This window comes from Oncorhynchus mykiss, chromosome 28 (genome assembly GCF_057628025.1).
Source record: "Oncorhynchus mykiss isolate SJ-2025 chromosome 28, ASM5762802v1, whole genome shotgun sequence".
Lineage (NCBI taxonomy): Eukaryota > Metazoa > Chordata > Actinopteri > Salmoniformes > Salmonidae > Oncorhynchus > Oncorhynchus mykiss.
The window spans coordinates 18,360,766-18,387,433 of NC_143049.1; the positions used below are offsets into that span (position 1 = coordinate 18,360,766).

Here is a 26,668-nt window from a genome sequence, read left to right on the forward strand (position 1 = left end):
AGTTAGCACTGGTCTACACAGGCCTGTCATTTATACATGGAGTTTCCCTAGACATCTCCTGTAGTGCTGTTGCAATGTTCACAGTCAATCTCAACTCAATTATGTCCTTTCTGATTGGGATATACTGTACCCTTTCAACATAGTTTGTGCTTGTCACATGATACTGTAATAGTGGAGTGGCTCCCCAAGATATTTTGCTTTTCAGAACAATATTGATTGGACTATCATTAAGTATCCTCATTTATCATCAGCAAAGCTGATGGGTCAATAATGCTTGATTCCTCCAGATGAATCATCTGAATTGAGCTTGCTGATGGGATTTTCCATTCACATCATGTGTGGTTAAGTGCTGCCAGGGCCTGGAAACCTGCCAAGAAAATAATGAAAATATCCAGCCCACCCTGTCCCTAAAGAACAGCAATCAATTGATTTCAGTGGATCACTGCAGTGCAAGCAAAGCTTGTGAGTCCTATGACAACTACAGTAGACCTATTTGAATGTACTGTATGTAGGTTGTCAGGATCGGGTTGGACCAACACACAGTATCAGAGAACATCTTCGAATACCTAAAAAATGTATCCAAAGCTGGTTCAAATTTCAATCAAATAAATGTGAAGAACATCTATATTCTGGCAATTAACAATAGAGTGGAATATAGTTATCGATCCATCCTTCCTCTATTCCTAGCTTCATGTACTACTACCACTACCACTGTGCCATTACCCAGCCTTGATGATGTGTATCATATCATAAATCAGTGAAGAGATACAGGTAAATGCCAAAATAAAGCATCTTAGTAGGGCTTTGGGCCACCACGAGCCGCCAGAACAGCTTCAATGCGCATTATAGATTCTACAAGTGTCTGGAACTCTATTGGAGGGATATGACCCCATTCTTCCACTAGAAATTCTATCATTTGGTGTTTTCTTGATGGAAAAACGCTGTCTTAGGCACCATTCCAGAATCTCCCATAAGTTTTCATTTGGGTTGAGATCTGGTGACTGAGACACACACACATGCAATCACACACACACACACCCTTTAAACCCCCTATTCTCCTTTGAGACCCCTCTTTCAAAGTCACTGAGACTTCTTCTTCTATGGTAGCCAAAATAATGGGCAACTGGGCATGTTTATACATGACCCTAAGCAGGATGGGCTGTGAATCGGTTAATTAACTCAGGAACCACACCTGTGTGGAACCACCTGCTCTCAATATACTTTGTATCCCTCATTTACTCAAGAGTTCCCTTATTTTGGCAGTTATCGGTATCTAGTGTACAGTATACCATAAAGAACTAACAGTGATTCAGCCTGGCCATAGTATTATTGGACAGCTGCCTGAGAGGCTAGCAGGCTCCTGTTCTGGCAGTGTCTGTCAGGTCGAGGCTGCCGCTTGATCACATGACAGCCCTCACATGGCCCTCAGCAGTCACAACCCAGCACGGGGAACGGGTTGACATATGACACCCACCCACACACATGGCCTGAGCCCCACCCTGCTGACATATTTCTGAGGCCACACTTCCAGTGACGTGGGTGATGCGTACCGAGTGGTTCACATTTCCTCCACTAGACCATGGGACTGCCATGGGACTCATCTCCAGTAACTTATCAACAACTTCACTTTGACATTCAAGTCACCACTCACTGATCTATCACATCACCTATAGAACTATAAGTCATAACTGCCTTATGAAGGCACACTGTCGTAACAGCGGAGGTGATTAGGGATTACTTGAACCGAAATGTAAATTGTTCAAGCAAACTAAATGATGTTTGATCTGAAAAACGACCACTTCCCAGGTTGCATTACACAGCAGAAACATAAATAAAGATTTTTTTTGCTAGAAGACTGATTAGTCTATCAAATAACCTTGCTTGCATTATTTCTGATCACCCTTTTTTTTACCAACCCAAATGGTTGGAGGATCTGGTGGAAAACATTGCAATTCAATATTCAGTTGAAGTCGGAAGTTTACATACACCTTAGCCAACTACATTTATACTCGGTTTTTCCACAATTCCTGACATTTAATCGTAGTTAAAATTCCCTGTCTTAGGTCTATTAGGATCAACATTTTATTTTAAGAATGTGAAATGTCAGAATAATAGTAGAGAGAATGATTTATTTCAGCTTTGATTTCTTTCATCACATTCCCAGTGGGTCAGAAGCTCAATTAGTATTTGGTAGCTTTGCCTTTAAATTGTTTAACTTGGGTCAAACGTTTCGGGTAGCCTTCCACAAGCTTCCCACAATAAGATGGGTGAATTTTGGCCCATTTATCCTGACAGAGTTGGTGTAACTGAGTCAGGTTTGTAGGCCTCCTTGCTCGCACACGCTTTTTCAGTTTTGCCCACAGATTTTCTATAGGATTGAGGTTAGGGCTTTGTGATGGCCACTCCAATACCTTGACTTTGTTGTCCTTAAGCCATAACTTTGGAAGTATGCTTGGGGTCATTGTCCATTTGGAAGACCCATTTGCGACCAAGCTTGAACTTCCTGACTGATGTCTTGAGATGTTGCTTCAATATATCCACAATTATCCTCCCTCATGATGCCATCTATTTTGTGAAGTGCACCAGTCCCAACTGCAGCAAAGCACCCCCACAACATGATGCTGCCACCCCCGTGCTTCACGGTTGGGATGGTGTTCTTCAGCTGGCAAGCCTCCCCTTTTTTCCTTTGATTGTCATTATGGCTAAACAGTTATATTTTTGTTTCATCAGACCAGAGGACCTTTCTCCAAAAAGTACGATCTTTGTCTCCATGTGCAATTGCAAATCGTAGTCTGGCTTTTTTATGGCGGTTTTGGAGCAGTCACTTCTTCCTTGCTTAGTGGCCATTCAGGTTATGTCGATATAGGACTTGTTTTACTGTGAATATAGATACATTCGTACCTGTTTCCTCCAGCATCTTCACAAGGTTCTTCGCTGTTGTTAACTGATTTTGATTTGCACTTTTCGCACCAAAGTACATTCATCTCTAGGAGACAGAACGCATCTCCTTCCTGAGTGGTATGACGGCTGCGTGGTCCCATGGTGTTTATACCTGCGTACTATTGTTTGTACAGATGAACATGGTACCTTCAGGCATTTGACAATTTCTCCCAAGGATGAACCAGACTTATGGAGGTCTACCATTTTTTTCCTGAGGTCTTGGCCGATTTCTTTTGATTTTCCCATGATGTCAAGCAAAGAGGCACTGAGTTTGAAGGTAGGCCTTGAAATACATCCATAGGTACAACTCCAATTGACTCAAATTATCTCAATTAGCCTATCAGAAGCTTCTAAAGCTATGACATAATTTTCTGGAATTTTCCAAACTGTTTAAAGGCACAGTCAACTTAGTGTATGTAAACTTCTGACCCACTGGAATTGTGATACAGTGAATTATAAGTGAAATAATCTGTCTGTAAACAATTGTTGGAAAAATGACTTGTGTCATGCACAAAGTAGATGTCCTAACCGACTTGCCAACACTATAGTTTGGTAACAAGAAATTTGTGGAGTGGTTGAAAAACAAGCTTTAATGACTCCAACCTAAGTGTATGTAAACTTCTGACTTCAACTGTATATATGTGTGTACACACACACACACACACACAAAAGTGATATTCAAAGATTTTACTGAGTTACAGTTCATATGAGGAAATCAGTCAATTGAAAAATTTCACATGACTGGGAATACAGATATGCATCTGTTGATCACAGATACCTTAAATTTAAATAAAATAAATAAATAAATTAAAACATTTTAAAAAATGGGCCTCAGTCATGGATTCCCCCGGTACTGCTGTTCATTCCGTTCACCAGCTCCGGAGGTCTATGTCACCATCTTTCTAGATGTCACTGAACTGGATCATTACCACCAACCCCGGACTGTCTTGTCTGATTACACACACCTGGTTCCCATTCCCCCTGATTAGTACGTGTATGTACTCTGTTCCCCATTGTCCTGGTTGATTATTGTTCCATGTCCGTTGGTCTTGTGAGTACCTGTGCTCTGTTGTATCGGGTTGTGTGTTACTGTGCGCTTGTTATTACGGGTCTCATCCAGTGTATTTATTAGAGTTTTACACCTCGCCCTTTGTTTGGTTCACATCCCTGTGTTATATATATACAGTGCCTTGCGAAAGTATTCGGCCCCCTTGAACTTTGCGACCTTTTGCCACATTTCAGGCTTCAAACATAAAGATATATTATTTTATATCTTGAGATATATTGAAGAATCAACAACAAGTGGGACACAATCATGAAGTGGAATGACATTTATTGGATATTTCAAACTTTTTTAACAAATCAAAAACTGAAAAATTGGGCGTGCAAAATTATTCAAAAGGTCGCAAAGTTCAAGGGGGCCGAATACTTTCGCAAGGCACTGTATACACACACACACACATGTTTGTTTTGGGGTTTGTCCCATTCATGTTCATGACGTATGCCATTTTGGGTAGTGAAATTTAAAAAAACTTTCGTATTCCTGCGCCTGTCTCCAATCATTATACAACGACACTTACAATGGACCTCAGGATCTCTTCACGATATTGCCATCGATAAAATGCAATTGTGTTCACTGTCTGTAGATTATGCCTGCACATACCATAACCCCACTGCCAAATTCCCTCAAAAAAATGACATTGAAGGCAGCTTATGGTAGAGAAATTAACATTAAATTATCTGGCAACAACTCTGGAGGACATTCCTGCAGTCAGCATGCCAATTGCACGCTCCCTCAAAACTTGAGACATCTTTGGGATTGTGTTGTGTGACAAAACTGTACATTTCAGCGTTGCCTTTTATTGTCCCCAGCACAAGGTGAACCTGTGTAATGATTATGCTGTTTAATCAGCTTCTTGATATGCCACACCTGGCCGGTGGAAGGATTATCTTGGCAAAGGCAAAATGCTCACTAACAGGGATGTAAACAAATTTGTGCACAACATTTGATAGAAATAAGCTTTTTGTACATATGGAACATTTCTGGTATCTTTTATTTCAGCTCATGAAACATGTGACCAACACTTTAATATTTTTGTTCAGTGTACATACAGTCTCCTATTTTTACTGGACCTCAAGTACGTCGTCAATTCAACCAATCCCTCTAATCTTAATTCCCCCCACAGATATCCACAGACTAACACATTTTTTCCCAGTATATTACCATTTTACAATACATCCTTATATTTTACTGTCTTACGAAGGTCTTGAACCGCTCTACTCGTACCATTTCTACAGAGATTGCACTTAAATTAATACTTGACTTTTAAGAGTATAATCACATTTCCCATTGATTGATCATGGTTTTTCAGATTTCCTTATAGTACTGTTGTAGGTCCATCTGAACACAGACATGACTTAAAACCCCTTCTGGACCTGACTCCAAAGACGAAAAGAGATGAACTACTGATCCTGTTTCCTCGTGGCAGAGTCTGCACAGGGCTGACTGTTCAATGCCCAATTTATTGAGCAGTCTTTTTGTAGCGAAAATATCATAATTTATATTGAAAATAATGGATCGATGCGTCAAATGTTATTTTGTACATCAGTTCATAATCCCGACGTCATGGTATTGGGACTATAAAAATGTTCCCAACTATCTTGCATTTTATGCGGTATAGTTGTCAAACCTCTCGACCTTAAGTGAAACTGACATATTTTATGATTTATACTAGTCATTTTAAGCCATGCATGGTTTTGGATTGGTGTCATACAAACTAATTCACTACCTTCTCTTTTGAGTACTTGTTATAATCCTAATTTTATGGCTGTGTATAGAACCCCCTAGTAAACCATACAGCGCACACACTGACTTCTGCTTCTACTGCGTTCAAATAAAAGAGACGGAATACTAAATGGAAGTTACATTCAAAAGTAAACCGATATACCATCTAATGAAAGCTCAACTTCATTGAAGAGGATAAATCTGCACAGGCATTCGTCGTGTCACACAAAAACACATCTCCACTATCTCCTGACATTTAGCTGGCTAATACCAGCCCTCTCTTCAGTCGTTTTGGTGTCTTATTTTAGTTATGCTGTTGTGGCACATTCCGTAGGAGAAGATAACACAGAGGGACAGCAGGGAGGGAGGCCCTCCTCACCAAACACACAGGGAGGGGAGGGGGAATACACCACATGGGGTACCGAAGTCATCTATACCAGTGTTTCTTAACCTCTCCAGGGGTGGGCAACACCAGTCCTCCAGGGCCTGATTGGTATCACAGTTTTGCCCCAGCCCCAGCTAACACAACTGACTCCAATCACCTAATCATGATCTTCAGTTTAGAATGGCATTTGATTAATCAGCTGTGTTTACTAGGGATGGAGGAAAAGTGTGACACCAATCAGGCCCCTCGAGGACTGGAGTTGCCCACCCCTGCGTCTAGTCCATGGACCATTACTGGCCCATTGGATTTTGCAGACTGGCCCCTCAGTTGGTTAACTGAAACACCCAACAATCAACATCTAATTCAGCATGCCAGATTGTGTAACACTACATTTTGAAAACACTGAAAAGCTTTGTGTATAAAAGGGCAATGGTGAACTAAGACTGTGACGGCATCATATTGGCCAATGTTCTTTCCATTAAGTCTAAGGAGGAAGGCAGGTGTCACAATACTGCTTGGCCTCAACATTAAGCAATCAGTGTTTCTGATATGCAGTGGTGAGGGGCAGATTTCCCTTAGGAGTTTGAAAGGGGTGACTGGGCTGTCAGCCATGTTGGGATATGAGACTGTGGTTTTGAGTGCATCAGCACTATGATCTGACCTGGCTGTCTGATGTACAGTGCATTCGGAATGTATAAAGACCCCTTGACTTTTTCCACATGTTGTTACATTACACTTATTCTAAAATTGATTCAATGTTTTTTGTCCCTCATCAATCCACACACAATATCCCATAATGACAAAACAAAAACAGTTTTTTAGAAATGTTAGCAAATAAAAATAAAACTGAAATACGACATTTATATAAGTATTCAGACCCTTCACATAGTACTTTCTTGAATCACCTTTGGCAGCGATTACAGCCTCAAGTCTTCTTGGGTATGACGTTACAAGCTTGGCACACCTGTATTTGGAGAGATTCTCTCATTCTTCTCTGCAGATCCTCTCAAGCTCTGTCAGGTTGGATGGGGAGCGTTGCTGCACAGCTATTTTCAGGTCTCTCCAGAGATGTTCGCAGTTCTGGTTGGGTCACTCAAGGACATTCAGAGACTTGCCCCGAAGCCACTCCTGCATTGTCTTCGCTGTGTGCTTAGGGTCGTTGTCCTGTTGGAAGGTGAACCTTCACCTCAATCTGAGGTCCTGAGCTGGTTTTCATCAATGATCTCTCTGTACTTTGCTCCGTTCATCTTTGCCTCGATCTTGACGAGTCTCCTAGTCCCTGCCACTGAAAAACATCCCCACAGCACGTTGCCACTGCCACCATGCTTCACCATAGGGATGGTGCCAGGCTTCCTCCATACATTTATTTCACCTTTATTTAACCAGGTAGGCTAGTTGAGAACAAGTTCTCATTTGCAACTGCGACCTGGCCAAGATAAAGCATAGCAGTTCAACACATACAACAACACAGTTACACACATGGCATAAACAAAACATACAGTCAATAATACAGTAGAAAATAGAAAAAGTCTATATACAAATGAGGTAAGAAAATGGAGTGAAGGCAATAAATAGGCCATGGTGGCGAAGTAATTACAAAATAGCAATTAAACACTGGAATGGTAGATTTGCGGAAGATGAATGTGCAAGTAGAGATACTGGGGTGCAAAAGAGCAGGATAAATAAATAAATAAATAAATAAATACAGTATGGGGATGAGGTAGTTGGATGGGCTGTTTATAGATTGGCTGGGCTGTTTATAGATTGGCTATGTACAGGTGCAGTGGTCTGTGAGATGCTCTGACAGCTGGTGCTTAAAGCTAGTGAGGGAGATAGGAGTCTCCAGCTTCAGATTTTTGCATTAGTTCCAGTCATTGGCAGCAGAGAACTTCCATTAAAAAAAATCTGCCGTTTCCAGCTACAATAGTCATTTACAACATTAACAATGTCTACACTGTATTTCTGATCAATTTGATGTTATTTTAAAATGGACAAAAAAAATGCTTTTCTTCCAAAAAAAGGACATTTCTAAGTGACCCCAAACTTTTGAAAGGTAGTGTATGTAAATAAGATCTGTTTTTTTGCTTTTAATAAATTGGCAAAAACATCTAAAAACCTACTTCGCTTTGTCAATATGGGGTATTGTGTGTAGATTGTTGAGGATGTTTATTTAATTTTAGAATAAGGCTGTAACGTAACAAAATGTGGAAAAAGTCAAGTGGTCTGAATACATTCCGAAGGCACTGTATGTAAGGGGTTTGTGGGACTCACACAAACTCCTTAGGGAGACACAGCAACAACCATCCCTGATCACCCTTGTGTAATACGTGTGTGTGTGTGTGTGTTTGTGTGTGTGTATGATTGTGAGTGTGTGTGAGCGCGAGTGTGTGTGGGCAGTACATTTTGTAAATCCTTAATATTCCCCCTTTCCCTTACACGACACGACATGTGAGGTCTGATGTAAGGTTTGAGCTCACATCTATGTGTGTAAATTGTTTAAAACGAGCTTAGTAACTATACGAGATAGTTGCTGTCAAAAGGTGCTGTCAGGATCATTATTCAACTATAATGGGGTCATACATGCTGCTGAAATCTTGCATTTAAACCACATCAAAATGCATTACACCTGTTGGCTTTTAGTAAAGTGCTACTGATATATTACTTATGGCTGTAGTCTCATCACATTGTGCTCTCCATGTATAATAAACACAGCACCAAAATGTAGCCTGGTCCCATAGTGTACGTGCTGTAGTGCAGACAACTCTTCTAGCCTGGTCCCATACTGTACGTGCTGTAGTGCAGACAACTCTTCTAGCCTGGTCCCATACTGTACATGCTGTTGTGTAGACAACTCTTATATTGTTGACATGTCAATCTCCTCTATTATTGTCATGCTGTAACCATAGAAAACTTGGCAACAGCACATACAGTATAGGGCCAGACTAAAATAAACTGAGCACCACATATGGGTTTACACATACAGGTTCACATCATAATGACAGTAGGGCCTTGACCTCTTCCTCCACTGATCCCAGGTCAGACTAGGGCTAAAGGTCAACCAGAGGTTAGCCCACCCCTTAGGAGCTGTGGAGTTCATGCGGCCCAAGCATCCAGTGAGATGTTCCAAAGGCAACATTCATAAAACCCCATGTATCCAGTGTGATGACCCTGTCCCTGACACTCCTGGAGGAGAGACACCGTCATTTTCATAAAGCTTAACGTTCCAAATCAGAGCAGCGATGATTACATGGAGACTAACAGATGCGGGTCAAAAATAACAGCGTCGTATCACCCAGCTCAAGCAGCAGGACTATCAATTACCATTTCATGTAGCACCAGACTACTCTTAAATCACGATGAGTTAGATTGAATGAAAAAACATGGAAACATGTTAGTTTACCGTCTCATATCCTCACTGTACAACGTAAAAAAAAAAAAATCGCAAATGTTTCCGAGGGACACCGGCCATAAAGACCTTCGAGCTGTCAGCAGCCCCTATATGTAGCTGCAGTGCCAATTACAAAATGGATGCTCTGTTTTTACCGTCTGGATCAGCAGGGTGATGTCTACCTTACTGTACTTGTTACAAAATGTATATGCCGTTTATACTGTACTACTACTACTGTATTAATAGAGGGTCCATTTGACTGCTCCGATAAGAAACATTTATTCTGAGTGCGATTGTTGATCCAGGATGGAATCTAAAAGAGACCTTGAGGGAAGGATAATATATTCAACATATACTGTCTTGTGGCCTGTCATACACGGGGCGCACAAAACATAAGAGCACCTGCTTTTTCCATGACATAGACTGACCAGGTGAATCCAAGTGAAAGCCATGATCCCATCTGGATGTCACCTGTTAAATGCACTTCAATCAGTGTAGATGAAGGGGAGGAGACATGTTAAAGAGACATGCATCGAGATATGGATTATGCATGTGTGCCATTCAGAAGGTGAATGGACAAGACAAAAGATTTAAGAACCTTTGAATGGGGTATGGCAGTAGGTGCCAGGCGCACCGGTTTGAGTGTGTCAAGAACTGCAATCGCTGCTGGGTTTTTCACGCTCAGCCGCTTCCTGTGTGTATCAAGAATGGTCCACCACCCAAAGGACAACCAGCCAACGTGACACAACTGTGGGAAGCATTGGAGTCAACATGGGCCAGCATCCCTGTGGAACACTTTCGACCCCTTGTAGAGTCCATGCTTCAACAAATTGAAGCTGTTCTGAGGGGAATAGGGGGTGCAACTCAATACTAGGAAGGTGTTCCTAATGTTTTATACACTCAGTGTATACTACGCAGTTAGACACTTTTATAGACAATTTAAGTGGTGTGATCATGTGAACAGCATAAGACATTACCAGGCAGACATGGCGGCTCTGACTGGCGTCTTCCTTCCGCTAGCAGGTCCTGCTCCTTCCGCTTCTTACTCCTCCTCAGGCTGCCAAACCTCTTCATGGACACAAGTGGGTTCAAGCGATGGGTTCAGCACCCAATATGGACCATGACCATCCAGGATAGGGACCGGTCACAACTATTGGGCACCACCACCACTCCCCAGAAGAGTGACGAGAGAGCTACTCCTGCTACTCCGCCTGATGCATGTTTGTAAATACAATAAAGTTAAAGATCTGTGTCAAAGATGACAAGATCTGTGCCAGAATGAAACTGAAAATGTCCAGAAAATGTCTCTGAGTCCACAGAGCCCAGCAGAGGCTGCAGGCGAAGCAGGCTCCCCTCTCAGGGAATTGATGTCTGTGGCAGCTCACACGTTTGCTGGAGAACACGAAGGGAAAGAAAGCTGGAAATTCCACACGTTCTCTGTGAGACGAAGTCTAACACTCCAAAGTGATAATGCACAGCGTAGCACAGTGCACACAGGCAGAATATCTCTGCCTCCCCTTCAGCTCAATCAAAATCTCTCTGGTCTCCTTCGCTCCTCCTCTCGCTCTCCCTGCTCTATTTTGCTCTCCCTCTCTCTCTGCAGAGCCCTAGTAGTGGCATTGGTTGCTGTAAATTGTCAGGTGCAGCTCTGGGTGGTGTCTCTTTAATATAGCACGCGTGTCAGCAGACTGTAAAAGGAGGCCTGCCCGGGAGGGCCACACAAAGTGATTGGCTAAGCATCTGCTTCTCGCTCCCCAACACATTCAAATCACCATACCCACATCGGTCTCACTCTGTCTTCGTATACACACTCACACTATATCTCAATCCAACTAAAGACAGTGACATAAGAATTCAAATCCCCATCTACTTATAGTGGAACACCCAGAGAAAGACTTGAAAGATTGTCAGGGCAGTAACGGTAATTGAATAACTGTGGAACCGCCATGAAAATAATATAACCGTCAAATACATTTAAATAGTCCTACATTCAATATATATATATATATATATATATACACTTTACCTAATTGCGGGTGTGTTTACTAATGATTATAAGCAATTGTTTTGCTAACTTAAGTCTGTCTACATCGCTTCCTCTTTCCAACTGTCATTTGATGTTGAGCAGCTAATCCGCTAGATATGTGGGGGTGCGGAATTGCTAGCCTATAGGCTATTGCTCTTCAGTAAAACATCTTTGATGTGTGGACTTTCATTTATACAATGTACGTTTTCATTGCTTGCCAGTAAATAAAGAAATTGGTCTTCTTATAAAACAGGCTGGATGTGTCTGACTTCATTAATTATTCAACAGCAATCGGCAAGGTTGTTCTGGCTCTAAAATGCGTTAATGTTGTGTCAAATGGACAATGCGCCATTCCTATTCAACCTGGCATAAATAGATAAATATACCAGTTTAATTTGAGGACAAAAATGTTGACAGCTGCACCATAAAGGTTGCAAAATAAATGGGAAGAGATTTTCGATGTACCGATTCCATGGCACATGGTTGATGAACTGGTACAAAAAAACTACACTTGATTCAACACTTTAAATTATTATATAAAATTCTACAACAGACAAGTTCTCAACTGGCAGCTTCCTCAAATAGTACCCGCAAAACAGTCTCGAAATCTACAGTGAAGAGGCGACTCCGGGATGCTGGCTTTCTAGACAGAGTTGCAAAGAAAAAGCCATATCTCAGACAGGCCAATAAAAAGAAAAGATTAAGGTGGGCATAAGAACACAGACACTGGACAAAGGAACTCTGCCTAGAAGGCAAGCATCCTGGAGTCGCCTCTTCACTGACGTTGAGACTGGTGTTCTGCGGGTACTGCCAGTTGAGGCTGCCAGTTGAGGACTGGTGAGGTGCCTGTTTCTCAAACTAGACACACTAATGTACTTGTCCTGTTGCTCAGTTGTGCACCGGGCCTCCCACTCATCTTTCTATTCAGGTTAGAGACGCTTGCGCTGTTCTGTGAAGGCAGTAGTACACAGCGTTGTATGAGATCTTCAGTTTCTTGGCAATTTCTCGCATGGAATAGCCTTCATTTCTCAGAACAAGAATAGCCTGACGAGTTTCAGAAGAAAGTTCTTCGTTTCTGGACATTTTGAGCCTCTAATCGAACCCACAAATGCTGATGCTCCAGATACTCAAGTCTAAAGAAGGTCAGTTTATTGCTTCTTTAATCAGGACAACAGTTTTCAGCTGTGCTAACATAATTGCAAAATGGTTTTCTAATGACCAATTAGTCTTTTAAAATGATAAACTTGGATTAGCTATCACAGCGTGCCATTGGAACACAGGAGTGACGGATACTCCATAGGAAAAAAAATATATATATATATTTTTTAAATCAGCAATTTCCAACTACAATAGTCATTTACAACATTAAAAATGTCTACACTGTATTTTACCCCCAAGCCATAAGACTCCTGAACAGGTAATCAAATGGCTACCCGAACTATTTGCATTGTGTGCCTCCCCCAACAACCCACCTTTTGCGCTGCCGCTACTCTCTGTTTATCATATATGCATAGTCACTTTAACTATACATTCATGTACATACTACCTCAATCAGCCCGACTAACCGGTGTCTGTATGTAGCCTCGCTACTTTTATAGCCTCACTACTGTTTTTCACTGTGATTTTTACTGTTGTTTTATTTCTTTACTTATTATTGTTCACCTAATACCTTTTTTGCACTATTGGTTAGAGCCTGTAAGTAAGCATTTCACTGTAAGGACTACACCTGTTGTATTCGGCGCACGTGACAAATAAACTTTGATTTGATCAATTTGATGTTATATTAAAATGGACAAAAAAAACGTTTCTTTCAAAAACAAGGAAATGTCTAAGTGACCCCAAACTTTTGGACGGTAGTGTATATGTAGCAAAGAAGATGTAAAAAAAAAAAAAAACCACAGAGATATTTGTCCTCCGAAGGGCGGGGGGGGGTTAAATAAATAAAAAATCCTGTTCAACCTGGCACGGTATAATTAGTTACGGAATCTTTATAATTTATAGACTAATCAACGCTGATAAATAGGCTTTGGACATTTTGCGTGTAGGCCTATTTTATTTTGTTTTTGTTCTGTAAATTGGAGGGAAACACGCATCGGACTTGGTATGAATAGTTTAGTGTGTCAAAATCAGAATATGTATTTTTTCCGGAATGCCTCACCAATCTGACATTTCTTAATTAATATACTAGACTAATAATATGTAAAGGTAATAACTTGAATAATAATAATGAATTGCTACTGATAATAATGAAGTGTAATGGTAATGGTGAAGTTGCAGAGAAAAGCCACGTGTTTCTTTTGAGTCTGATACGCTCCAATCCTCCCCCCAACGGTTATGTCGGTGACCGTGTAGATTGGCCTGGCCAATTACTGTATCCCAGAGTTTCCCAAACTCGGGCCTCGGGACCCCAAGGGGTGCACGTTTAGTTTTTCCCCCGAACACTACACATCTGATTCAAATGATCAAAGCGTGATGATTAGTTGATTATTTTAATCAGCTGTATAGTGCTAGGGCAAAAAAAAAAAAACTTAGGGTCCCGGGGACAGAGTTTGGGAAACCCTGCCGTAACCTCAAATTCCATGACCGTCACGGCCCTACCTGTCGTGACTCATGGAGGTTGTGTAAGATCTGTCAACTCCCCAGACCACGTCACCTGTCTAACAGAGAGACAGCTAGGTCAGATCACTGTCCCAGTACTCTAGCTAACTCATTAAGACTGACCTTAAAAGAGTGCTGAGCCCAGTCACAAATCCCCTCAACCATCCTCAGCTGACTAAAGGGAGGCCCCATGGTCTCTCCCTGGGCTGACAGCTGTAGATTTATCTGATCACACGGGTTCCACTCAATACACTAACACCCCCCCACGACGCCCTGCGATGACCCAGTTAGTTATGACACTATTGACTGCCTTCTCCACGACCCCAGATCCATTCAAAATGGTTATGCAACTGATCAGCCCAAACAAGTCAATAAACAGCTCAGCAGAGCATGAATGAGGAGATGCAGTCAGGGTGTTACCTATGACACCTCCATTGTTTTTACACTTGGCTTGCATAAACTATGGAGAAAAATACTTCATGAGCATTTCTTCTTCTTTCTCTAGTCTTCTCTTCACTTTCAATGTAGTCTCTTCTTTCATTTTATACTATATTTGTCATGGGTCTCAGTGAATTGGGGGAAATTTATAAAAACGACCCACTTCCTTAATTTACTGACCATATTATACAGTACACAGGGGAAGGGGAGATAGTGACAGAACTTGGGAAGAGCTTGATACAAGTCTGTTTGGGCATTTCCAGATAAGGGCATGAAAGAGCTGCAGTTGTCTGCCACGGGGAGGGAGTGACAATGTCCAGACTATGGGAAACAACACATGTAAAAAAGCTATAAAACTGAGGGACATTCTGATTATATTTACAGGAGACAAATGCAGCCAGGATGGCATTGGAACAGACAGGCATCAACCTGATTCAATGACAACATAAATCATTTTTAAATGACCTTGAACGACAAATAGCTTATTATATTATAGCATAAAACCAAAAATCCAATCTTGACATCCAAAACACATTCATGGTTCCAGCTCCAAACAACTTCTCATAATGTGAGGGATGGAACAGAGCAAGGAAAGAACAGGGGATATAGCACACCCTGGTGGCCACTGGTTGCCATGAACCTTGAAGAGTTGTGTCTACAGTCAGAATATGAGTTTCAGTGTGGTTGATGACCCATATCAATCTTCAAGAAGAAACAGAGCTTTCCCCAAGCTAAGGCCCCAGATTAAGCATTACACTATAAAACTGCCAAACAAGCCACTTGAGGCTTTTTTTGCATAGTCACTTCACCTCTACCTACATGTACAAATTACCTTGACTAACCTGTACCCCTGCACATTGACTCGGTACCGGTACCCCCTGTATATAGCCTCTGTATTGTTATTTTATTGTTTTACTTTTAATTTAATTGTTTACTTTACTTTATTAGTGTATTCGTCGCATGTGACAAATACAATTCGATAGGAGCTGGGAAGAATGGGTGAATCCCAGCCAGGGAAAATGGCTCACCTTTTAACCAAAGTATTTCTATGCACAACAGACTAGTTTGCATTAGACCATCAACTATACCAGTACTGTCAATGAAGAGCTTAAAAGGGCAATTCCGCCACTTTTCAACCTCATATTCATTATCTACAGCATTGGTTCCCAAAACTTTTATAGTCCCGTACCTCTTCAAACATTCAACCTCCAGCTGCGTGCCCCCTCTAGCACCAGGGTGAGCCCACTCTCAAATGTTGTTTTTTGCCATCATCGTAAGCCTGCCACACACACACACACACACACACACTAGGACCAGGGCACAAATAATAACGATCAATAATTGTAATCTTTGTTTAGCCATCTTACATATAAAATGTTATTTGTTCATCGAAAATTGTGAATATCTCACCACAGGTTAATGAGAAGGGTGTGCTTGAAAGGATGCACATAACCCTGCAATGTTGGGTTGTATTGGAGAGTCTCAGTCTTAAATCATTTTCCACACACAGTCTGTGCCTGTATTTAGTTTTCATGCTAGTGAGGGGCGAGAATCCACTCTCACATAGATACGTGGTTGCAAAGGACATCAGTGTCTTAACAGCGCAATTTGCCAAGGCAGGATACTCAGAGCGCAGCCCAATCCAAAAATCTGTCAGTGGCTTCTGATTAAATCAAATTTTCACAGAACCGCTTGTTGCAATTTCGATGAGGCTCTCTTGTTCAGATATCGGTAAGTGGACTGGAGGCAGGGCATGAAAGGGATAACATATCCAGTTGTTTGTGTCATCCGTTTCAGGAAAGTAACTGCGTACCCAAATCACTCAGGTGCTTCACTATATCACATTTGACACTGTCCGTAGCTTGAGTTAATTTTCATACAAAAAAAATCATACAATGATAGAAAGAACTGTGTAGTGTCCTTGTTAATGCAGACAGAAAAGAGCTCCAACTTCTTAATCATAGTGTAACGTCTGCTTCCAACTCACACCCTCAAACACGTAGATCCCCTGAACGCAGCTCACCTCCCAACCCTCTTTCCAGCTCTAACTCTCAAACACCTAGATCCCCTGAACGCAGCTCACTCTTCCAGTTCCCAATCACCTGTTCACACACCTATGTGTCATTATCACACACTATTTAGTTCAGTTCTTTGCACCCCATCACTGTGAGGTATTGTGACACGTCTTTCGGAGCTCTGTTTTTTCCCGTGAATGATAGTTTTTGCCTGCCTCACTAACGATGCCCTTTGCCTATTTCCTGCCTGTACTCTAGCCTATGGGATTTCCTGTTATCTACATATTGCCTGATCTCCCGGACTACGTTACTAGCCTTTTCCCTGCCTGTACTGTTGCCCTTTTGGACCCTCTGTGTATGACCTTCTGCCTGCCCCTGGACCCAGCTACCTGCCTCCCCCTGTGGTCCTTTGCAATAAACACCTGCTGCGCCCTGCGCTTGAAACCAGCTCCCCTCGTGTTCATGACACAGCCTCAATTTTGTCCCGCACATTGAATATAGTTGCGGAGAGTCCCTGTAATCCTAGATTCAGATCATTCGGGCGAGAAAAAACATCACCCAGATAGGCCAGTCGAGTGAGAAGCTCGTCACCATGCAAGTGAAAATTATGGTCAGTAGAGAACTTTAAGCTCGTCTCTCAATTTAAAAAAAAAACGTGTCAATATTTTGCCCCTTGATAACCAGCGTATTTCTGTATGTTTTAAAAGCATTACATGGTCGCTGCCTATATCATTGCATAATGCAGAAAATACAAAAGAGTTCAGGGGCCTTGCTTTAACAAAGTTAAACACTTACACTGTAGTGTCCAAAATGTATTTTCAGCTCTAGGCATTCTCTTGGCAGCAAGAGGCTCTCGGTGGATGCTGCAGTGTACCCAAGTGGCGTCGGGAGCAACTGCTTGCACGCGCGTTACCACTCCACTATGTCTCCCTGTCATAGCTTTTGCTCCATCAGTACAGATACCAACACATCTTGACCACCAAACTCCATTTGATGTCACAAAGCTGTCCAGTACTTTAAAAATATTATTTTATGTTGTCCTGGTTTCCAGAAGATGTCTTCTTTAATTGACCCCCCATAAACGTAACATATACCAGGAGCTGTGCCAGGCCCGCAACATCTGTCTCATCCAGCTGTAACGCATATAATTCACTGGCTTGTATGCGAAACAGTAATTGTTTCAAAACATCTCCTGTCATGTCACTGATGCGTCGTGAAAGTCTGTTTTTTTTTGGCCTTTTGTCCCAGCCATATCTGCGGCAGCAGGAAGAATTAAGTCCTCTCCAATAGTATCGGTAGCTCACCATATCAGATGCTTCTAGCTGCTTTTTATTAATGGTGTCTGTTACTTTTATACATGTTTTACTACTTGAAAGTAGTCTTTATTCTCGCTCTACCTGTATTTGACATTGTGTTGTTATTTCGCTGAACACTAGATGGTTTGATAGAATTTTTGGCAGTGAAACGAGGCTACTTAACATGTTGACCATGTTTTGTTATAATCTCCACCCGGCACAGCCAGAAGAGGACTGGCCACCCCACATAGCCTGGTTCCTCTATAGGTTTCTTCCTAGGTTTTGGCCTTTCTAGGGAGTTTTTCCTAGCCACCGTGCTTCTACACCTGCATTGCTTGCTGTTTGGGGTTTTAGGCTGGGTTTCTGTACAGCACTTTGAGATATCAGCTGATGTACGAAGGGCTATATAAATACATTTGATTTGATTTGATTTGACTTGGGCGAGGGGGAAAAAAAAAAACTCTAATGTATAGTCCCGTTGGAAAATATAAACGTATCGTTTGATTTATTTTTTTTATATAATTTATTTTATATTTTTTGTTGTTGATGTGAATCACATTTATTTGGCGTACCCCCGATAGCTTTGCGCTGTCAGGCATTCTCTGCAAGGGTACGCATACCCCCTGGGGGTACGCGTACCCCAGATTGGGAATACATGATCTCCAGCATCATACCAGTGTATTCATATGTGGAAATGGCGCATTTCTATTATCTGTGGTTAAAGAAATAAAATGCTTATCGGTGACATCACAGGGTAGGATTAAAAGTAAGAAACTGATTTTTAAAACCTGCAATACATTTCTAGACAGAGGGTATTTTCTTGCTACCCATGTCACCAGAAATTTCAGCATTTGAAATGCATGTTTTTAAAATGTTTCAGCTTTTGATGATTTCAGCAGGAATAACTTTGAACTTTAGATTTTTTTTCTACATGAAGTAGAAATGCATCGTTTTCACATACAGTGCCTTCAGAAAGTATTCACCCCCCTTGAATTGTTCCACATTTTGTGTTACACCCTGAATTTGAAATGTGTTATATTGAGATTTTGTGTCACTGGCTTACACACAATAACTCAATGTCGAGGTGGAATTATGTTTTTAGAAATTTGTAAAAATGAAAAGCTGAAATATCTTGAGTCAATAAGCATTCAACCCCTTTGTTATGGCAAGCCTAATACACTACCGGTCAAAGGTTTGGACACACCTTGTCATTCAAATACTTTTTACAACTATTTTCTACATTGTAGCATAATAGTTGAAGACATCAAAACTATGAAATAACACATATGGAATCATGTAGTAACCAAAAAAAGTGTTAAACCAATTAAAATATATTTTGAGATTGTTCAATTAGCCACCCTTTGCCTTGATGACAGCTTTGCACACTTGTGGCATTCTCTCAACCAGGAATTCCCACATATGCTGAGCACTTGCTGACTGCTTTTCTTTCACTCTGGAGTCCACTCTCCTTCTTGGTAAAATAGCCCTTACAAAATTACTACCATTGTGTTGTGTTCTTGACTGCATGTAATTTTGTAATTATAACAATATCATTTTGTCCTTGTGAAAATTCTGTTAACATCAGCTAGAAAAAATGTGCTTGGACTCTAGTTCAATGAATCCCAGAGGCCAGCAGCACAATACATTAACTCAATCTGACATGTTTGCTTTAGAGTCCATCCATGAAAGCCAGAAATCAGTCAAAACAAAGTCCTACTTGTTTCTGTCACTTTCTATATTTTTACCCCAAGAAGAAGTTGACAGTGACACTGATGATACGAGTTTAAACGAGGAAGGAAGCCCATCTGTCTAGTCCTCTAATAATATGGTATGACCCTCTCTAAGCTAAAAGACCCAGAATACTCTCAGGACAAGGCAATGAGATGATGTTTGCATTGTTTGCTTTCAAGGAGGGGACTGCTGCCCCCTACAGCTCTTGCAGGGAATTTTAGCACTAATGTGCTGTGACTGTATAGGGTTTTAGTGTTGTGACTATTTTATTTTGAAGAGCTACCGGTGTTTGCCATGCTATTTATTCTATATTATTACAACAGTGCATCTGCACATTATTCAGCAATAGATCATTCTGTCAGAATCAAATTCTAAGATCAAAATAATGCCGATAACTTCCTGTCTTGAGGTTTTTCAGCATGTAACTACTGGAAACCACAGTCGGCTCTTTGAAATATATTTACTTGTATTACCTTTCCTTGTCCTAGAGAAGAGCTTGATGCTAGAGTTGGACGATGAGTTGGATGAAGAGCGGAAGATACCGCTGAAGTTGAGGCGGCAGGGCGACTTGGGTGGTGAGCGGTCCTGGTGGGTGGAGGGGTAGGGGAAGATGGTTCTAGATGAGCCCGGACTGGTCTGAGACTGGGAGTGGGCAGGGGCAAACATGGGACTAGATGGTTGGCTGACACCAGCAGCACAACCCTTCACAAAGAGTCCTTTAGTTAGGCTGGCAGAGTGAAAGCAGACCTCTCCCTGAGATAGAAGAAAGGAGATGTGAGGGAATTTCATTTACATAAACTAGGTATTTGCATGAGTGTATTTGTGTACAAAGTGTCACTATACAGCCAGGCGGATAACACCTGGAAATACTATGACAGAGGCTTTATGGACTACAGTCATCAAAGAAACCACAACGTCCATCATCAGCACAAAATGTCTCTGTTGGATGTCTTTTGCATTAGAGCCTGAGTGGAATTTCTAAGGCTTGATATCAGCATCTGTAGGCGAGATGTTCAGGGCTTGGGTGAAGCCACTTCTCTTTGTGAGAGATATGAAACCATATGTAGTCAGAGCTATCACATTAGTGTTTCCCCTTTATTCATTTAGCAGCGACTTCTTGCGAAAGAACGTGTTTAGGCAAGCGAGTCACCTTGGAGAGTTATCAGCAGATCTATCAGCTCATTCAAAACACGAGGAAAGACAGGTGGTTCATTCACTACATACAGTATACTCTGGACAGTAGGAAAAAATGAGAACAATCAAATCTTAAGAATTCGGAGAAAAGACTGAGGTTGTTGTGAAAATAAATAAGTGAAAGGACGAAAAGACTGACTCAGACAATGTAAAGACAGAGAGGAAAGAGGAAGCTTGCTTTGCAGGGATCAATTTCCTGTATTTGATCCGCCCATGTCTGGAGACTGCCTCCTTGCACTTCCTCACCCACAGTCTAAGGAGTTGGTAGAAAAAAAACATGATAGAAAAAGGACGAGGTAAAACCAAATCACTGCCAAACTCACAACCAAAGGAGACAAATCTAACCAGAGCTCGCACAACCAAGAAGTTGTCTAAACAGCTCTGATACATACTTTCTACTATTTTAAATAAGTCAAACACCCCGTCATAGACTGTTCTCTCTTCTGCCGCACGGCAAGCGGTGCCGATGAACCAAGTCTGGAACCAAAACGACCCTGAACAGCTTATAGTTCAATCGTTAACCAAATAGCTACCCTGACTATCTGCATTGACCTTTTTCGCACAAACTTTTATTTTAGTCATCACATACGCTGCTGCTACTGTTCATTACATATCCTGTTGCCTATTCATTTATATGCACATACAGTGCATTCAGAGATTATTCAGACCCCTTGACTTTTTCCACATTTTGTTACAGCCTTATTCTAAAATTGATTAAATAGGTTTTTCCCCCTCATCAACCCATATAATACCCCGTAATGACAATGCAAAAACAGTTTAGAAATGTTTGTAAATGTATTAAAAATAAAAAACAGAAATATCTCATTTACGTAAGTATTCAGACCCTTTACTCAGCACTTTCTTGAAGCACCTTTGGCAGAGATTAGAGCCCCGAGTCTTCTTCTGAGGTCCTGAGTGCTCTGGAGCAGGTTTTCATCCAGGATTTCTCTGTACTTTGCTCTGTTCATCTTTCCCTCGATCCTGACTATTCTTCCTGTCCCTGCCAATGAAAAATATTCCCAGGGATGGTTTAGGGATGGTGTCAGGTTTCCTCCAGACGCGAGCCTTGGCATTCAGGCCAAAGATTTAAATCTTGGTTTAATCTAGCCAGCTCTAGGAAGAGCTGTTGGTGGTTCCAAACTTCTTACATTTAAGAATGATGGAGGCCACTGTGTTTTGGGGGATCTTCAATGCTGCAGAAAGTTTGTGTTACCATTCCCCAGATCAATGCCGGCACAATCCTGTCTCGGAGCTCTACGGACAATTCCGTCGACCTAATGGCTTGGTTTTTGCTCTGACATGCACTGTCAACTGTGGGACCTTATATAGACAGGTGTGTGCCTTTCCAAATCATGTCCAATCAATTGAATTTACCACAGGTGGACTCCAGTCAAGGTGTAGAAACATCTCAAGAATGATCAATGGAAACAGGATCCACCTGAGCTCAATTTCGAGTCAGGTAGCAAATGGTCTGAATCCTTATGTAAATAAGGTATCAGTTTTTTTACATTTTAATACATTTGCTAAAATATCTAAAAACCTGTTTTCACTTTGTCATTATGGGGTATTGTGTATAGAAAGATGAGGAAAAATTGTAATTTAATCAATTTTAGAATAAGGCTGTAACGTAACAAAATGTGGTAAAGGGATCTGAAAACTGCGAATGCCCTGTATCTACCTCAATTACCTCGTACCCCTGAAAATTGACTTAGTACTGGTACCCCAAGTTATCGTTACTCATTGTGTATTTATTATTGCGTGTCATTACTTTTTTTCTAATATTTCTCTATTTTCATCCTCTCTGCATTGTTGGGAAGGGTCTGTAAGTAAGCATTTCACGGTTAGTCTAAACCTGTGGTTTACGAAGCATGTGATGAATAAAATGAGATTTGATGATTACCTTGCATTCATCCGGTTTGGTTTGATCTTTCAGTATAACCCTGAGCTTCTGCAGAACAACCTTCATATGTCCAGAGGGGCCTCTACCATGACATCTACAAACCCACTGTCATTTGAGATCTATTTTCACAGGTGATTGTCAGACATCCACCCACTTCTTTAACCGTACCACGACACTCCCTCCCCTTAGCCCTTTTCAATACAGCAGAGGGCTCCGGGAACAATAATTGTCTGACTGTCTCACTGCCTGTGTCCAAACACGATGCTCAGATAACCTACAACTATAAAAATGAAAGGTAAAAAGGTGAGAATCACAACGCTGTTAGTCAAGAGTAATTTCATTGTGTGTAAACACGAGTATGAAAAGAAAACAATTTACCTTAGGAGAGCCATCCTTTTCCGAGCCACCAGACTCAGCATCCAGTATGGGGGAGGTAAAAGCCCTAAGGTCCTGCAGACAGACAGGGAAGGCGTGTGTCAAACTGTCAATGAGATAATACTAAAGGCTGATCACTTAACATTCAGGACATGCCTCAGAATAACAAATAGGCATGTTATGACATGCAGCATTTCTTTCTCAACACCATCATCAATACGTTAAGTGTAGTCAACATTTTAGCCAATTTTGACTATCTTTGTTACGCCCAGACAGTGATTGATTGGCCCATTTACTGTAATTTACAGTTTTAGGTTCAATCTTTAACACTTCAAAATGTGCTTCCTCCAAGACATGTTAACCTCTAAAAGAGGAGAAACATGTTAAACCACTACTGGGGCATGACATAACCAGGAAATATATTTACCCTATATTCTTCCTCATAGCAAGGATTGGGTTTCCTCATACTGTTCTGTATTAAAAACAACAACAAAAAACAGTTTTAAGTGAGAAGTAGGCATTGGTCTGACGCCAAAAAAGAAAAGAAACTGACATTAGCATCACAATGCTAATGTGTTTTCCAGCACACAGCTTTGACCTATTACAGTAGCTACAGTACATTTTAAGTATTGATAGTGTGCGAAGTACTATGTCAACTGGGTGCAAATGAATTAGCATAATGTAAACTCACCCCATTCCGTACAAATGTGCGCAACCGCAACATTCAAACGAGGCTACAAAGAAAACTAATGGGACTGTAGCGACTGTGTTGACTTCAAAATCTGGGGTATGAACTACGTTTCTATTGAAGTGTTAATCGACATGGTATTGGCTCTATAGTATTGGATAAAAGTTGAAAAAACGGACCCTCTGTTACATCATGACGTGTCATGCCGTAACGTACAGCAGGCATAAAGCAACTATTTCTGTCTTACAATCTCTCTCCACCAGGTGGAGCACTTCTCTCATCGTTTAAAAACAAGAAATGGACAGTGGGGGGATACCTAGTCATTTTTTTCGGCATCATTGCATGCGATCATCATTCTCAAAGCCGCTGTTTAATTCTAAGATCACTTTAGCACCGCCCTAAAAATCAGATTCAAATTCGACACAAACCTTCAAATAGGTATGTAATGAAATAGTAATGAAATCGGTATGTAGGTAGGTAAATAGGTATGTAATGACACAAACTCTATTTACATTTTAGAGGCGATAAGGTGATAAGTTGGACAGATCGAGTGGGGGAAAAATCAGTTTTCCCACAGGACATCTCTCCTTCTCACCATCACGCATTAGTTTCGCTTCCCCACCGGCCATTTTTAAAAAAAAGACCCGACGCGGCTCATTGCCTGCTTGAATTATGCAGAAACAGGCAGCGTTTAGGTCATGTAATTGATTATGTTGGAAAGGGGAGAAATTGTGCTTCACAATGGTATTGACATTTCAGTTGATCTGGAAGTATTACGTTTTTTGGGGCGCTAAAATAAGGGCAATTGTACGGACCAAGGCGATGTACGAGTTTACGTTACGTCGTTTGTCAGCTCCACATGGAACAGCTTGCATTTCTCCGTGACAGTCCCACAATCCGCCACTCTGCCATAAAGCACTGTGTCCCTGGGCAGTACCATAGAGATGGCGTGCATCAACCTCTTCCTTGAGTCTGAGAGCTGGTCTCACCTCCGTTCTAGCAAAACGCATGCAGTAGTTCACACCACCACACTCACTGCCACTCCACGAACCGAAAGGCCACCTAATAAATGAAAATAAGTGTGTGTCGGGAGGGGGCTGTCAAAACTATGAACAAAATAATGTTAAAAATGTATCCTACGGTAGGCGAACCCACAGTCTTCAGATCCACGGAAGGAAACTAAACCATTACACTACGAACTCTGTTCCTAAAACATTGACTTCGACAGAGAAGAAGAAGTGTTCGTTCCAAAATGATTTTGTTCATCCACTCAGTACTGATTGAATGTTTATTTCTCTTGCTTGGTTTAAATAGTCTAAAAACAGTTGACTTGTTGGAAAATACTAATTTAATCACATAGCTAACCAAGTTAGCAAGCATGTCATTTTATTTTGACTGTGGATAGCATGGCACACAATTTAAGCAAGCAGAGAGCGGATTTGATTAATCTGGCCCGGGATCATGGACTGGCAGCTCATGACGAGAGGCAGGGAATGTGTTGTGTAGATCCAATCAAGTTGTTATGGTGTCATATTGGCTTAGATATGATGGTAGGGAGATTGTGATAATTGTATATCAGTGTAGAACATCCAAGTTGTGCATGCCAATCATCAGGTTTCAAAGGTGAAAAGGAAATATTTCGTAGCAATAAACCAATGTAATTGCATGGAAAAGCAGATGTGTATAAACATGTCTAGAGGTATTTTTTAATCCATACATTACTCCTGGAAGGGCAAGGAAAGGCACGGGACTGCTCCAACGATGGTTATCATCCAAAGAATACCTACATGAGCTGCAGCAACATGCACCAGCACTCGCAATGAAGCACCTTTGGCAGAGATCACAGCCTCGAGTCTTCTTGGGTATGACGTTACAAGCTTGGCACACCTGTATTTAAGGAGTTTCTCCCATTCTTCTCTACAGATCCTCTCAAGCTCGGTCAGGTTGGATGGGGAGCGTCGCTACACAGCTATTATCAGGTTTCTCCATAGATATTAGATCGGGCTCTAGCTGGGCCACTCAAGGACATTCAGAGACTTGTCCCAAAGCCACTCCTGCATTGTCTTAGCTGTGTGCTTGGGGTCGTTGTCCTGCTGAAAGGTGAACCTCCGCCCCAGTCCGAGGTCCTGAGTGCTCTGGAGCAGGTTTTCATCAAGGATCTCTTTTTGCTCTGTTCATCGTTCCCTCGATCCTGAATAGTCTCCCAGTTCATGCCACTGAAAAATATCCCCACAGCATGATACTGCCACCACCATGCTTCACCATAGGGATGGTGCCAGGTTTTCCTCCAGACGTGATGCTTGGCATTTAGACCAACAAGTTCAATCTTGGTGTCATCAGACCAGAGAATATTGTTTCTCATGGTCTGAGAATCTTTAGGTGCCTTTTGGCAAACTCCAAGCGGGCTGTCATGTGCCTTTTCCAGCTGGCCATTCTACCATAAAGGTCTGATTGATGGAGTGCTGCAGAGATGGTTGTCCTTGTGGAAGGTTCTCCCATCTCCACAGAGGAACTCTGGAGCTCTGTCAGAGTGACCATCCGGTTCTTGGTCAGCTCCCTTCTGCCCCGATTACACAGTTTGGACGGGCGGCCAGCTCTACATAGAGTCTTGGTGGTTCTAAACTTCTTCCATTTAAGAACGATGGAGGCCAGTGTGTTCTTGGCTGCAGAAATGTTTGGATACCCTTCCCTAGATTTCCAAAGTCTGTGCCTCGCAATCCTGTCTCGGAGCTCTACAGACAATTCGACCTCATGGCTTTGTTTTTGCTCTGACATGCACTATCAACTGTGGGACCTTATATAGACAGGTGTGTGCCTTTCCAAATCATGTCCAGTCAATTGAATTTACCACAGGTGGGCTCCAAGGATGATCAATGGAAACAGGATACACCTGAGCTCAATTTTGAGTCT

The 26,668-nt window shown here is 41.6% G+C and overlaps 1 protein-coding gene across 8 annotated transcripts in view; it reads right to left on the reverse strand.

Annotated features, from left to right (window-relative positions):
- Positions 1 to 26,668, reverse strand: part of LOC100653470 (5'-AMP-activated protein kinase subunit gamma-2) — a 54,705-nt gene that overhangs the window by 22,150 nt on the left and 5,887 nt on the right. For 4 of the 8 annotated variants that reach the window (XR_005040215.2, XR_016492862.1, XR_016492863.1 and 1 more), the window contains exons 2-3: positions 23,074 to 23,145; positions 20,075 to 20,354 (exon numbers count right to left, since the gene is read on the reverse strand). Coding sequence is in view for 3 of the 8 variants with exons in the window: in XM_036966449.2 (XP_036822344.2) it covers positions 20,075 to 20,354; positions 23,074 to 23,145 (352 nt within the window). In the remaining 5 variants the exon portion in view is untranslated. Of the gene's footprint in view, positions 1 to 10,475; positions 11,169 to 20,074; positions 20,355 to 22,695; positions 22,828 to 23,073; positions 23,146 to 26,668 lie in introns of those variants that run through there. The other 4 variants (XR_016492860.1, XM_036966451.2, XR_016492859.1 and 1 more) reach the window with 3 other exon arrangements.